The following is a 16,219-nucleotide window of genomic DNA, read 5'->3' on the forward strand; positions in this document are numbered from 1 at the left end:
TTGAGGATGCTGGAATTACATTTTGGACGAACATGTGCATGCCTACAGGAGACTGTTGAAGTAGCCTAATCAGATTAAAACATTGTGACTGGTTGTATTTATGCCACATATAAAAGGTAATAAATTTTTTAAGTTAAATGACAAATATTTAGGCTATATTGAAGCGTTAGGTTCTAGGTGCGCAAGGAATAGCCACTCGGATTGGAGAGGAGGCAGAGTGTGCATTAAGCTTTCCTGAATAACTGGGCCTGCCCGGAGCATATGTGACCACATTATTATAGGATGACTTGGGAGAATCATGATCTGCAACAGACCGCGCATTCAGTATCAGAAGTAAATATACAGCAATTTGTAAGTCGCTCTGGATAAGAGCGTCTGCTAAATGACTTAAATGTAAATGGATAGAGGGCAGGATAGACAGTTAGACTGGTAGACTATATTGACCTGTGGTATAGTAAAAGTTAGCACACGGAAAAGCGTAGTGCACAAGGGAAGTACCAAAATACCTTGATATAGGGCAGGCGCATGCAAGCAGATGAGGAAATTTGGCTATATGGAAGAAATTATATAATTCAACCTGCAAAAGAGTGAATGTTAACCAGGGAAAAAAACGCACTACCAACCTCTGTGCCCAATAAAAAAATACACAACCCTCACCAAAGCAAAAAAGAAAGTTAGACAACCCTCCCCTATTTTGGAACATCTCAGCACCCATTCCCCCATCCATCCATCTGTCAACATAGTAGCTGTTAACTAAACCACGTACCACAGGGCCCTCGAACACCTTAAACCGGATTCTTCAAATTCTTAATGTCTTTGCCTACTGTGTTGCAGATGATCTTCATCTAATCTCTGATTGACTCCATTGAAATTGGATGCGGCGAAAAAATGGCATTCCCTTTATATAAAAATAAAAATAAATCAGGGCAGCATTGAAAGCTTTTCTCTCCATATCCATTTTTTCTCCAGTTAGCCGTAACTAAATCCCGTTCTAACATTCCCAAACAGCACTCCACTCCGTTAGTTCCCTCATCCCAGATGTCTCCTGGGATGTGATCCGACTACACAAACATCCCGTAATGGATATGATCCAAACCTGGGCTCAATGACTGGAAATGAGCCTGCAACCCGCCGCTCACATTAAGGATCTGATCTTACTACCATTTGTTTGACATTGTGATTTCTAAGTAGGTAAAGAGCGGACTGTAACATAAAGTGTGAACTACAATCCATTCAACCTGCTACCGTCACATCATGGACCTTACAGTCACCTCTAATGTGATGGAAATAACCCTGAAACCTGCCTGAACGTGAATGTAATGATCAAAGGAACTTTCCCAAGCCCACGGATCCTCAGATCCCACATTATCATATACAGTGCATCCGGAAAGTATTCAGACCCCTTGACTTTTTCCACATTTTGTTACATTAAAGCCTTATTCTAAAATGGATTAAATAAAAAATTGTCCTCATTAATCTACACACAATACCCCATAATGACAAAGCAAAAACAGGTTTTTAGATTTTTATGCAAATTTGTAAAAAAACAGAAATACCTTATTTACATAAGTATTCAGACCCTTTGCTATGAGATTCGAAGTTGAGATCAGGTGCATCCTGTTTCCATTGATCATCCTTGAGATGTTTCTACAACTTCATTTGGAATCCACCTGTGGTAAATTCAATTGATTGGACATGATTTGGAAAGGTACACACCTGTCTACATAAGGTCCCACAATTGACAGTGCATGTCAGAGCAAAAACCAAGCCATGAGATCAAAGGAATTGTCCGTAGAGCTCCGAGACAGGATTGTGTCGAGGCACAGAGCTGGGGAAGGGTAAAAACATTTATGCAGCATTAAGGTCCCCAAGAACACAATGGCCTCCATCATTCTTAAATGGAAGAAGTTTGGAACCACCAAAACTCCTCCTAGAGCTGGCCGCCCGGCCAAACTGAGCAATCGGGGGAGAAGGTCCTTGGTCAGGGAGGCGACCAAGAAGCCGACGGTCACTCTGACAGAGCTCCAGAGTTCCTCTGTGGAGATGGGCGAACCTTCCAGAAGGACAACCATCTCTGCAGCACTCCACCAATCAGGCCTTTATGGTAGAGTGGTGATAGAGGAATTATGATTATGACTAAAATTGTTAGCCCCAATACTGATGATGACTGTGTGAACTGTGTTAGGGTTATCATTATAAACCCACTAACAGAGGGGGTGAGTTAGAAACTGCTGAGACAAACATTCCAGGATGAAGGGGACTGAGAAACTGGTTAAAGGCCTCCTAAAGGTGGGCGGAGCAAAGTGCCTTTGTGTGAAATGGTATAAAAGCTGTTTATGTGTTTTTTGGCGGCAGAGCTCTCCATGATTAAACATACAGATCATTCTTGCTGGTTGTGGACCTTTGTTTAATTCATGATTAAACCAGAGCCTTACACCCCCTGGGAATTATTCAGAGCATTAAGTTTGATTAATTAGAGATATACATTCTCGTGACAAGTAGCCAGACGGAAGCCACTCCTAAGTAAAAGGTACATGACAGCCCGCTTGGAGTTTGCCAAAAGGCACCTAAAGAACTCTCAGACCATGAGAAACAAAATTCTCTGGTCTGATGAAACCAAGATTGAACAATTTGGCCTGAATGCCAAGCATCATATCTGGAGGAAACCTGGCACCATCCCGACGGTGAAGCATGGTGGTGGCAGCATCATGCTGTGGGGATGTTTTTCAGCGGCAGGGACTGGGAGACTAATCAGGATTGAGGGGAAGATGAACGGAGCAAAGTACAGAGAGATCCTTGATGAAAACCTGCTCCAGAGTGCTCAGGACCTCAGACTGGGGCGAAGGTTCACCTTCCAACAGGACAACGACCCTAAGCACACAGCCAAGACAACGAAGGAGTGGCTTCGGGACAAGTCCCTGAATGCCCTTGAGTGGCCAAGCCAGAGCCCGGACTTGAACCCGATCGAACATCTCTGGAGAGACCTGAAAATAGCTGTGCAGTGACGCTCCCCATCCAACCTGACAGAGCTTGAGAGGATCTGCAGAGAAGAATGTGAGAAACTCCCCAAACACGGGTGTGCCAAGCTTGTAGCGTCATATCCAAGAAGACTTGTGGCTGTAATCGCTGCTAAAGGTGCTTCAACAAAGTACTGGGTAAAGGGTCTGAATACTTATGTAAATGTGATATTTCCGTTTTTAATTTTTAATACATTTGCAGAAATTTCTAAAAACCAGTTTTTGCTTTGTCATTATGGGGTATTGTGTGTAGATTGATGAGGGGGGGAAACGATTTAATGCATTTTAGATAAGGCTGTAACGTAACAAAATGTGGAAAAAGTCAAGGGGTCTGAATACTTTCCGAATGCACTGTAACCTGAACTGAGAGGTGAGTAGAACTGAGCCTCTTTGCCCAGCTCTCACATCACAGATACGCTCCTTTCTCCACATCACATGGAGCCAGGCCACCTAGAGAGCAGGACAGACCTCACCGCAGGTCCATGGAGTGGTTATATCATCATCACTCCTCATGTAACCACGACGAGCCTAATATCTGGATAACCGCCTCTCTACTTCAGATCTCTCCAAGATCTATGTTTCCGTGCACGTTCTGTATGATGGTGGAAGACATTTCATTATGGTTGTGTCACATGACAGATGCCACTTGTGACATTGACTATTCATGAGTGAAATGTTGATGTGAGCGTGTAGTGCTTTTTCATTTATTTATCTATGTGAGTCCCATTGAGATTGCCATCTCCTCTGTAAGGAAGTCCTTACACAACTATGTGGAGATTTATGAGAGTGTATGCACTCACTTCAATGTACATTTGCACTATCACTGTGGGACCATATTTCTGTGTTCTCACCGCGGAGGGCAGGGCCGAGCCTGGCTGGACCTTTCCACTTCTGGCCTGGCGGAAGGCGATCCTCTTCCTCCTTTTCCGGAGGAAGACATAGATGCGGACGTACACCAGCAGGGTGACGATGAAGGGCAGGTAGAAGGATACCACCGACGAGTAGATGACAAAGTCGGGGTTGGAGATGGAGCACACCGTCGGGTCGTCTGAGGAAGAAGAAAACAACCATTAGGAGAAGACGACCATGATCTAATTACTAAACACTTACAGTACGCCTCTACCTGATCTGAGCTGAACATCTAGTCCAGTGGTTCCCAAACTGTGGGTCAGGACCCCCTTGTGGGTTGTGGCAGGGTTTAATAAAATAACAAAATACAATTCAGGATGGGGAAACGCTTTCAGTGTAAACTTAAACAACTAAAACCAAATAGAAAATATGTAGAAAAGATCATGGACATATATATTTTTATAATAGCCTAATCTTTGAGGACTTACAATCACCAAAATATAACCTAGACAATCAGGCCCCCATTGATTTTGTTATAATGTTTCAGCATAAGAACACAATATTAGCCATGTCAAAATGCGTAGAATTGCAGGATATTAGTTTAAAACTGCAAAATTCTCTCTCAGCTACATGGGCAGGTCAAAATGTATAAAATTGTAGAAATTGGCTTTAAAACTGCAACATTTTTTGAAGAACAGGGTATTATTAATCTATTTTCTACTTTTTATTTGGTCTGTGTATGTTTTTTCACCCTTAACCCTTATGGTGGGTCGCGACTCAAAAGACACTTCAATTGGTGGGTCACAAAGCAAAAAGGTTTGGGAACCCTTGATCTAGTCGGAAAACACAACAACACTCTTTTGAGCACTGCTCATTTAGGCTTATAGCAAGTTCACTACAGTAAGAGACATCTTGTTGTGGACACACTTCATCTAAACATTTTTAGTACACATTCGCAAAATGCTACGTGCTCAAACCAGGTAGCATTTCAACACATTTTGTTCTATCTCCACTTAAATCCATGGGTTGAAATAATCATCATATTCTGATAATTGTCCCATTTCTACTACGTGAGATGAGTGAGTGGCATTGAGCCCTGTTGTGGTGTATGCATATTGCATGTTAGTACTCTGTTCATTCCAACATTTAACACTGTTTGCTCCGGCTCATGTACAGTTGAAGTCAGAAGTTCACATACACTTAGGTTGGAGTCATTAAAACTATTTTTTCAACCACTCCACAAATTTCTTGTTAACAAACTATAGTTTTGGCAAGTCGGTTAGGACATCTACTTTGTGCATGACACAAGTAATTTTTCCAACAATTGTTTACAGACAGATTATTTCACTTATAATTCACTGTATCACAATTGCAGTGGGTCAGAAGTTCACATACACTAAGTTGACTGTGCCTTTAAACAGCTTGGAAAATTCCAGATAATGATGTCATGGCTTTAGAAGCTTCTGATAGGCTAATTGACATAATTTGAGTCAATTGGAGGTGTACCTGTGGATGTACTTCAAGGCCTACCTTCAAACTCAGTGCCTCTTTGCTTGACATCATGGGAAAATCAAAAGAAATCAGCCAAGACCTCAGAAAAATAATTGTAGACCTCCACAAGTCTGGTTCATCCTTGGGAGCAATTTCCAAACGCCTGAAGGTACCACGTTCATCTGTACAAACAATAGTACGCAAGTATAAACACCATGGGACCACGCAGCCATCATACCGCTCAGGAAGGAGACGCGTTCTGTCTCCTAGAGATTAACGTACTTTGGTGCGAAAAGTGCAAATCAATCCCAGAACAACAGCAAAGGACCTTGTGAAGATGCTGGAGGAAACAAGTACAAAAGTATCTATATCCACAGTAAAACAAGTCCTATTTCGACATAACCTGAAAGGCCGCTCAGCAAGGAAGAAGCCACTGCTCCAAAACCGCCATAAAAAAAGCCAGACCACGGTTTGCAACTGCACATGGGGACAAATATCGTACTTTTTGCAGAAATATCCTCTGGTCTGATGAAACAAAAATAGAACTGTTTGGCCATAATGACCATTGTTATGTTTGGAGGAAAAAGGGAGTAGATTGCAAGCTGAAGAACACCATCCCATCCGTGAAGCACGGGGGTGGTAGCATCATGCTGTGGGGGTGCTTTGCTGCAGGAGGGACTGGTGCATTTCACAGAATTGATGGCATCATGAGGAAGGAAAATTATGTGGATATATTGAAACAACATCTCAAGACATCAGTCAGGAAGTTAAAGCTTGGTCGCAAATGGGTCTTCCAAATGGACAATGACCCCAAGCATACTTCTAAATTTGTGGCAAAATGGCTTAAGGACAACAAAGTCAAGGTATTGGAGTGGCCATCACAAAGCCCTGACCTCAGTCCTATAGAAAATGTGTGGGCAGAACTGAAAAAGCATATGTGAGCAAGGAGGCCTACAAACCTGACTCAGTTACACCAGCTCTGTCTGGAGGAATGGGTCAACATTCACCCAACTTATTGTGGGAAGCTTGTGGAAGGCTACCCGAAACGTTTGACCCAAGTTAAACAATTTAAAGGCAATGCTACCAAATACAAATTGAGTGTATGTAAACTTCTGACCCACTGGGAATGTGATTGAAGAAATAAAAGATGAAATAAATCATTTTCTCTACTATTATTCTATCTGACATTTCACATTCTTAAACTAAAGTGGTGATCCTAACTGACCTAAGACAGGGAATTTTTACTAGGATTAAATGCCAGGAATTGTGAAAAACTGAGTTTAAATGTATTTGGCTAAGGAGTATGTAAACTTCCGACTTCAACTGTACATGCTCCACAACACAAGGCCCCTAGGAGGAAGACTGACTGAGACCGTATTCTCACTGCGAGAGATTCTCTAGAGGTTTAGAGAAAATACCATCGGCTAGACCTTTTACTGTAATATAAAGATGCCAACTTGTCACGTCTACCAAGCCACCCCCGGAGGCTTGCTCGAGAGTCACCCACTCCGAGCCTTTGGATGTAAACAGAATTGTCTTATGTAGCCAATGCTCCTACAGTAAAAATCTTAATAGTTTTTGAAAACTGAAATGTATAGACATTTTACTTATATTTGAGAAGTTTTATTGTGTTTTTACCTTCAAATGCAGTTATATAGCCTGTTGCATGGTCGCCGTGGCTTTAAGAAAACAGCTGGCAAAAGTGAATTGGAGTGAGACAGCATTGGCAGGCAAGATAACAAGAACTCCCCACATTGTGAATTAAGCTAATGTTTTAAGGCGCATGTAATGATTGTAATGATTTGCATTATAAGATCAAATGAAGCCTGATTTGTTTTGAGGTAATTAGCTTAATTGTAATATGGCTGGTTTAGCTAACTATATAGCTAACATTAGCTAGCAATGTTAATCAATTATGTGAGGCATAGCCTACAGTATTTGTTTAGCTTTCTACCTAGCTCTGTATAATGCATATGATACTGTATGATAACGTTTATACACTTCTGTATTTGAGAGCTGTACATTAGCTAATCGTTTCTATAGCTAGGGTTGGTAGCCTAGTAATGTTGTTAACTAGCTAGCTGCTATTTTCTGACTCGTTCTGTAATTTGAGTTTGTAAATGGGAAAATTTCACCTGTACTCACGTGTCTCACCTGATGTGTTGAATCCGAACAGCAGGGGGCAGGAGACAGCGAAGGCCAGGATCCACACTGTCGCGATCATGACCGAGACCCGCTTCCTGGAGCTGTGTGTGGTGTTGTAGAGCACAGGCATCACCACCGCTGTGTACCTGGAGATGGATCACACAGACAGACTGGTTATACTAACTAACCCTAACCCTGGAGATGTATCACACAGACATAGTGGTTATACTAACTAACCCTAACCCTGGAGATGGATCACACAGACAGACTGGTTATACTAACTAACCCTAACCCTAACCCTGGAGATGGATCTTTCACCACAGACAGACTGGTTACACTAACTAACCCTAACCCTAACCCTGGAGATGGATCTGTAACCACAGACAGACTGGTCATACTAACTAACCCTAACCCTAACCCTAACCCTGGAGATGGATCAGTCACCACAGACATACTGGTTATACTAACTAACCCTGACCCTAACCCTAACCCTGGAAATGGATCTGTCACCATAGACAGACTAGTTATACTAACTAACCCTAACCCTAACCCTGGAGATGGATCAGTCACCATATACATACTAGTTATACTAACTAACCCTAACCCTAACCCTGGAGATGGATCTTTCACCACAGACAGACTGGTTATACTAACTAACCCTAACCATGGAGATGGATCAGTCAGGTTATACTGATCTGTGACAAGATCCTAGTGCACACTCTGAGAGAGAAAGTTTATGTTTGAGAGAGAGAGATAGAGGGAGAGAGAGAGAGAGAGAGAGAGAGAGAGAGAGAGAGAGAGAGAGAGAGAGAGAGAGAGAATGACAGAGAGAGAGAGAGAGAGAGAGAGAGAGAGAGAGAGAGAGAGAGAGAGAGAGAGAGAGAGAGAGAGAGAGAGAGAGAGAGAGAGAGAGAGAGAGAGAGAGAGAGAGAGAGAGAGAGAGAGAATTTATAAAAGGGAGAGGCCAAAGAAGTTAGAAAAGTTAGAAGTTAACAGAAAGAGAAAGAAGCAAGTGAAAGTCCAATGAGCGTGATATCAAGTTCCACAATGGAACAGCAAATGCAGCGCTTCTATATTGAAATTGTTTCACAATTACTCCATTTGGCTATTCAGCAATAAGGCCAGTAAAGCTTTGATTAAAAAAAGTATCACCCTTGTGTTGTATGCTAAGAATGCGTAATGAGCATGTGCAAACAGAGAGAGAGGAGAGACGGTGTCAGAGAGGGAGCTGTAATTATGGTGCGACCCGATTCGGACACGCATGCGACAACTATTTTATTAGAAACCGATTACTGCCATCACCATTGTTTACCGTTATCAACGTAAATATTCCCTTTCTTCTCACGGCGAACGTCATGGGAGAGGAGGAGGCAGGATAATGTACGCACAAAAACATGACAGGAGCAATCTCCCTTTATCATCCTCTCTTTCTTGTTGTTCTTTTTTCAGGCTTTTTCCAAGGGCAGGTCAAAAAAGAAGGTGTGGGAAACAATTTCATAGGACGGCGAACAGTGAAGATACATTGGGCAAGAGTCATCAGAGCACTTCAGAACACTTCAGCGTTGAACTCTGAACATGTGAAACATAATGAAAAAATGTTTCGGTGTTTCTTATGAGCCAAACCGTATGAGTCAGTCCGACCCCTGGACCTGCATCATCACATTATCAATCACTTTCTATCTATTTTGATATCTTTATCCTAATAGTTTGTATTAACAAACACCATAAACTATGGGACATTATGAATGTACTGCATTTACTGCAAATGTAGCGTAATACCACTGCATTTACACTACCTTTCAAATGTTTGGGGTCACTTAGAAATGTCCTTGTTATCTATGTAATGTGTCTGTATCTATGTAATGTGTCTGTATCTCTAATGTGTCTGTATCTCTGTAATGTGTCTGCATCTCTGTAATGTGTCTGTATCTATGTGATGTGTCTGTATCTTTGTGATGTGTCTGTATCTATGTAATGTGTCTGTATCGCTGTAATCAAATCAAATCAAATCAAATTGTATTTGTCACATACACGTGTTTAGCAGATGTTATTGTGGGTGTAGCGAAATGCTTGCGCTTCTAGCTCCGACAGTGCAGTAATATCTAACAAGTAACATCTAACAATTTCACAACATATAGCCAATACACACAAATCTAAGTAAGGAATGGAATTAAAGAATATATACATACTGTATACACTACCGTTCAAAAGTTTGTGGTCACTTAGAAATGTCCTTGTTTTCGAAAGAAAAGCACTTTTTTTGTCCATTAAAATAACATCAAATTGATCAGAAATACAGTAAGGACATTGTTAATGTTGTAAATGGCTATTGTAGCTGGAAGCTGGATTTTTTATGGAATATCTACATAGGCGTACAGAGGCCCATTACCAGCAACCATCAGTCCTGTGTTCCAATGGCACGTTGTGTTTGCTAATCCAAGTTTGTCATTTTAAAAGGCGAATTGATCATTAGAAAACCCTTTTGCAATTATGTTAGCACAGCTGAAAACTGTTGTGCTGATTAAAAAAGCAATAAAACTGGCCTTCTTGAGACTAGTTGAGTATCTGGAGCATGAGCAATTGTGGGTTCGATTACAGGCTCAAAATGGCCAGAAACAAATAACTTTCTTCTGAAACTCGTCAGTCTATTCTTGTTCTGAGAAATTAAGGCTATTCCATGCGAGAAATTGCCAAGAAACTGAAGATCTTGTACAACGCTGTGTACTACACCCTTCACAGAACAGCGCAAACTGGCTCTAACCAGAATAGAAAGTGGAGTGGGAGGCCCCGGTGCACAACTGAGCAAGAGGACAAATACATTAGAGTGTCTAGTTTGAGAAACAGACGCCTCACAGGTTCTCAACTGACAGCTTCATTAAATAGTACCCGCAAAACACCAGTCTCAACATCAACAGTGAAGAGGCGACTCCGGGATGCTGACCTTCTAGGCATAGTTGCAAAGAAAAAGCCATATCTCAGACTGGCCAATAAAAAGAAAAGATTAAGATGGGCAAAAGAACACAGACACTGGACAGAGGAAGATTGGGAAAAAGTGTTATGGAAAGACAAATCGAAGTTTGAGGTGTTCGGATCACAAAGAAGAACATTTGTGAGCCGCAGACCAAATTAAAAGATGCTAGAGGAGTGCTTGATGCCATCTGTCAAGCATGGTGGAGGCAATGTGATGGTCTTGGGGTGCTTTGGTGGTAAAGTGGGAGATTTGTACAGGGTAAAAGGGATCTTGAAGAAGGAAGGCTATCACTCCATTTTGCAACGCCATGCCATACCCTGTGGACGGCGCTTGATTGGAGCAAATTTCCTCCTACAACAGGACAATGACCCAAAGCACAGCTCCAAACTATGCAAGAACTATTTAGGGAAGAAGCAGTCAGCTGGTATTCTGTCTATAATGGAGTGGCCAGCACAGTCACCGGATCTCAACCCTATTGAGCTGTTGTGGGAGCAGCTTGACCGTATGGTACGTAAGAAGTGCCCATCAAGCCAATCCAACTTGTGGGAGGTGCTGACCCAAAACGGGCGAAGAAGGTGTTTAGCTTGTCTGGAAGCGAGACGTCGGTGTCGGCGACATGGCTGGTTTTCCTTTCGTAGTCCATGATTGTCTGTAGACCCTGCCACATACGTCTCGTGTCTGAGCCGTTGAATTGTGACTCCACTTTGTCTCTATACTATACTGATGTTTTGCCAGTGTAATTGCCTTGCGGAGTGAGTAGCTACACTGTTTGTATTCTGCCATATTCCCAGTCACCTTGCCATGGTTAAATGCGGTGGTTCGCGCTTTCAGTTTTGCGCGAATGCTGCCATCTATCCACGGTTTCTGGTTAGGGTAGGTTTTAATAATCACAGTGGGCACAACATCACCTATACACTTCCTGATAAACTCAGTCACCATTTCAGTGTATTCGTCTGGATTATTTTCGCAAGCTAAACATATCTCAGTCCGCGTGATCAAAACTATCTTGAAGCATGGATTCCGATTGGTCAGACCAGCGTTAAATAGTCCTTAGCACGGGTATTTCCTGTTTGAGTTTCTGCCTATAAGAAGGGAGGAGCAAAATGGAGTCGTGGTCAGATTTGCCGAAAGGAGGGCGGGGGAGGGCCTTATAACCATCCCGGAAGTTCGAATAGCAATGGTCGAGGATTTTAGCAGCACGAGTACAACAGTCGATATGTTGATAGAACTTCGGCAGCCTAGTCCTCACATTTGCTTTGTTAAAATCCCCAGCTACAATAAATGCAGCCTCAGGATATGTGGTTTCCAGTTTGCATAAAGTCCAGTGAAGTTCTTTGAGGGCCGTCGTGGTATCAGCTTGAGGGGGGATATACACGGCCGTGACTATAACCGAATAAAATTATCTTGGGAGATAATACGGTTGGCATTTGATTGTGAGGTACTCTAGGTTGGGTGAACAAATGGACTTGAGTTCCTGTATGTTACTACAATTACACCATGAGTCGTTAATCTTGAAACACACACCTCCCCCTTTCTGCTTCCCGGAGAGATATTTATTCCTGATTTCGACAGAATATCCTAAGAGAGCCATGTTTCCGTGAAACAAAGTATGTTACAGGCCTTGATGTCTCTCTGGAAAGAAATCCTTGGCCAGAGCTCGTTGACCTTGTTATCCAGAGACTAGCGAGTAGTATACTTGGAAGCGGTGGGTGGTGTGCGCGCCTCCTAAGTCGAACCAGCAGGCCGCTCGTTGGCGCCAGATTCTAACTAACATCGACCACAGATTTTAAGGGAGTAGTCTTTCTTCTTCTTGTTGGAGCAATTAGCTAGCTAGCTATATCCTTTGCTAATTAGCTAGCTGGAAGGTAGGACCTGTTGATTTTTTCTCCCTTAAGGCTAAGCGGAATGGTTTCCACTAGATAGCACAGCCACAAATTCAAAATGGGCTATGTCATAAAAATGTATGAAAACAAAAATTTGCTTTTTGGTCTTAATTTAAGGTTAGGCATAAGGTTATCAGTGTGGTTAAGGTTAGGGTTAAGGTTAGGTTTAAAATAACGTTTTAAGAAGATAAATTGTGGAAATGGGCGGGGTTTAGCCATAATTAAGACTTTGTGACCTTGTTAACTCTCCCATGTAACTATTTCCCACATCGTTGCTGTAAATGAAAATGTGTACCTGCTAAAATTTTACAAATAAAAAATCAATAACTAGTGAGGATAAGGGGGAATGTTTTTGTAAGCAAAAGACATAGCCTGATGACAAATACTTTACTCAGTAAGGTCACATTCTATGGTCACTCCCACTAAGGCCATCATTGAATGGTTGATATCCCAGGCTTATACAGTGTGTGTTGTGTGTGCAATAGCCTGGGGACGACGTTACACCAAGAAACACTTACCTTGATGAAAGCCCCCAACCTAAAGAAATTGAAAGTGTCTTTCTTTTGGAACCAAGTTACATGTTCCTCAGTACACAAACAACAGTATAACAAGCCGTACAGTGGGGTGCTGGGCCCAGTCAGGTCTTTAATACAACAATATAACAAGCCGTACCGTGGGGTGCTGGGCCCAGTCAGGTCTTTAATACAACAATATAACAAGCCGTACCGTGGGGTGCTGGGCCCAGTCAGGTCTTTAATACAACAATATAACAAGCCGTACCGTGGGGTGCTGGACCCAGTCAGGTCTTTAATACAACAATATAACAAGCCGTACCGTGGGGTGCTGGGCCCAGTCAGGTCTTTAATACAACAATATAATAAGCCGTACCGTGGGGTGCTGGGCCCAGTCAGGTCTTTAATACAACAATATAATAAGCCGTACCGTGGGGTGCTGGGCCCAGTCAGGTCTTTAATACAACAATATAACAAGCCGTACCGTGGGGTGCTGGGCCCAGTCAGGTCTTTAATACAACAATATAACAAGCCGTACCGTGGGGTACTGGACCCAGTCAGGTCTTTAATACAACAATATAACAAGCCGTACAGTGGGGTGCTGGGCCCAGTCAGGTCTTTAATACAACAATATAACAAGCCGTACCGTGGGGTGCTGGGCCCAGTCAGGTCTTTAATACAACAATATAACAAGCCGTACAGTGGGGTGCTGGACCCAGTCAGGTCTTTAATACAACAATATAACAAGCCGTACAGTGGGGTGCAGGACCCAGTCAGGTCTTTAATACAACAATATAACAAGCCGTACCGTGGGGTGCAGGACCCAGTCAGATATTTGACACATTCACACACTCCCCCGCAGGTTGTAATCCAGCCCTGGTCTCCAGCATGGGAACAGAAGAGGAATACCTGTGCGGTAGTTTCAGGTACTGTAGGACTACTCCAAATAATCTTGGTTCTGACACACACAAACGCAAGCTTTGCAGGTCTATCAACCCATCTAAACACCTCTCACACCCCAGTAACCTGTGGATCATTAGAGAATCTTCATAAATCAGCAGAACATTTATAACCTATTTATTGACACTTCATGTAGTATCCTGTAATACTTTGTTTGAAGTGAGACACCTTCGGTCATTCATAACACATACATAAAGACTCTATCTTGCATGATGCTGCACTTCATTTAAAGTCAGACCCCTTTGGTCATTTATAACACATACATAAATGTCTTATATCATATGACGCTGTACTTACTATAAAGTCTGACACCTTTGGTCATTCAAAACACATACATAAAGGCTAAATGTATTAACACTTAGGGAATTATCACTAACAGCTAAAGTTTAAACCATACATTTCCTTTTTTTAAACAATGCTAATACAGTTGGAGGTTTACATACACCTTAGCCAAATACATCTAAACTCAGTTTTTCACAATTCCTGACATTTAATCCTAGTAAGAATTCCCTGTCTTAGGTCAGCTTCAATTCCATACAACACTCCTTCAGTAGCCTCCAACTGCTCTTAAACACTAGTAAAACTAAATGCATGCTCTTCAACCGAACGCTGCTTGCACCCGCCCACCCGACTAGAATCACTACTCTAGACGGGTCTGACCTAGAGTATGTGGACAACTACAAATATCTAGGTGTCTGGTTAGACTGTAAACTCTCCTTCCAGACTCACATTAAGAATCTCCAATCCAAAGTTAAATCTAGAATCGGTTTCCTATTTCGCAACAAAGCCTCCTTCACTCATGCTTCCAAACATTCCCTCGTAAAACTGACTATCCTACCGATCCTTGACTTCGGCGATGTCATTTACAAAATAGCCTCCAACACTCTACTCAGCAAATTGGATGTTGTCTATCACAGTGCCATCCGTTTTGTCTCCAAAGCCCCATATAATACCCACCACTGTGACCTGTACGCTCTTGTTGGCTGGTCCTCACTACATATTCGTCGCCAAACCCACTGGCTCCAGGCCATCTATAAATCACTGCTAGGCAAATCCCCGCCTTATCTTAGCTCATTGGTCACCATAGCAACACCCACCCGTAGTCTGCGCTCCAGCGGGTATATCTCACTGGTCATCCCCAAAGCCAACACCTCCTTTGGCCGAAATTCCTTCCAGTTCTCTGCTGCCAATGACTGGAACAAATTGCAAAAATCTCTGAAGCTGGAGACACTTATCTCCCTCACTAACTTTAAGCATCAGTTGTCAGAGCACCTTACCGATCACTGCACCTGTACACAGCCCATCTGAAATTAGCCCGCCCAACTACCTCATCCCTATATTGTTATTTATTTTGCTCATTTGTACCCCAGTATCTCTATTTGCACATCATCTCTTGCACATCATTCCAGTGTTAATACTAAATTGTAATTATTTTGCACTATAGCCTATTTTATTGCCTTACCTCCATAACTTGCTAAATTTGCACACACTGTATATATATGTATTTCTGTTTCTGTATTTTTGATTTTTGACTTTGTTTTGTTTTACCCCATATGTAACTCTGTGTTGTTGTTGTTTTTATCGCACTGCTTTGCTGTATCTTGGCCAGGTCGCAGTTGTAAATGAGAACTTGTTCTCAACTGGTTTACCTGGTTAAATAAAGGTGAAATAAAATAAAAATAAAAGTTAGGATCACCACTTTATTTTAAGAATATGAAATGTCAGAATAATAGCAGAGAGAATGATTTATTTCAGCTTTTATTTCTTTCATCACATTCCCAGTGGGTCAGAAGTTTACATACACTCAATTTGTACTTGGTAGCATTGCCTTTAAATTGTTTAACTTGGGTCAAACATTTCGGGTAGTCTTCCACAAGCTTCCCACAATAAGTTTGGTGAATTTTGGCCCATTTCTCCTGACAGAGCTGGTGTTACGGAGTCAGGTTTGTAAGCCTCCTTGCTCGCACATACTTTTTCAGTTCTGCCCACAAATGTTCTATAGGATTGAGGTCAGGGCTTTGTGATGGCCACTCCAATACCTTGGCTTTGTTGTCCTTAAGCCATTTTGCCACAACTTTGGAAGTATGCTTGGGGTCATTGTCCATTTGGAAGACCCATTTGCGACCAAGCTTTAACTTCCTGACTGATGTCTTGAGATGTTGCTTCAATATATCCACATCATTTTCCTTCCTCATGATGCCATCGATTTTGTGAAGTGCACCAGTCCCTCCTGCAGCAAAGCACCTACACAGCATGATGCTGCCACCCCCGTGCTTCACGATTGGGATGGTGTTCTTCGGCTTGAAAGCATCCCCCTTTTTTCTCCGAACATAACAATGGTCATTATGGCCAAACAATTCTATTTTTGTTTCATCAGACCAGAGGACATTT

At 42.2% G+C, this 16,219-nt stretch overlaps 1 protein-coding gene across 1 annotated transcript in view; it reads right to left on the reverse strand.

Moving 5' to 3' along the window:
• The window catches only part of drd3 (dopamine receptor D3), a gene marked incomplete at both ends in the record, with an annotated part of 54,277 nt that overhangs the window by 16,293 nt on the left and 21,765 nt on the right, over positions 1-16,219 (reverse strand). The window contains 2 exons of the mRNA XM_084152110.1: positions 3,818-4,065; positions 7,512-7,648. Of these exons, the coding sequence (XP_084008236.1) occupies positions 3,818-4,065; positions 7,512-7,648 (385 nt within the window). The remainder of the gene's footprint in view (positions 1-3,817; positions 4,066-7,511; positions 7,649-16,219) is intronic.

The sequence above is a fragment of the Coregonus lavaretus genome, assembly GCF_964263955.1.
Source record: "Coregonus lavaretus genome assembly, chromosome: 34".
Lineage (NCBI taxonomy): Eukaryota > Metazoa > Chordata > Actinopteri > Salmoniformes > Salmonidae > Coregonus > Coregonus lavaretus.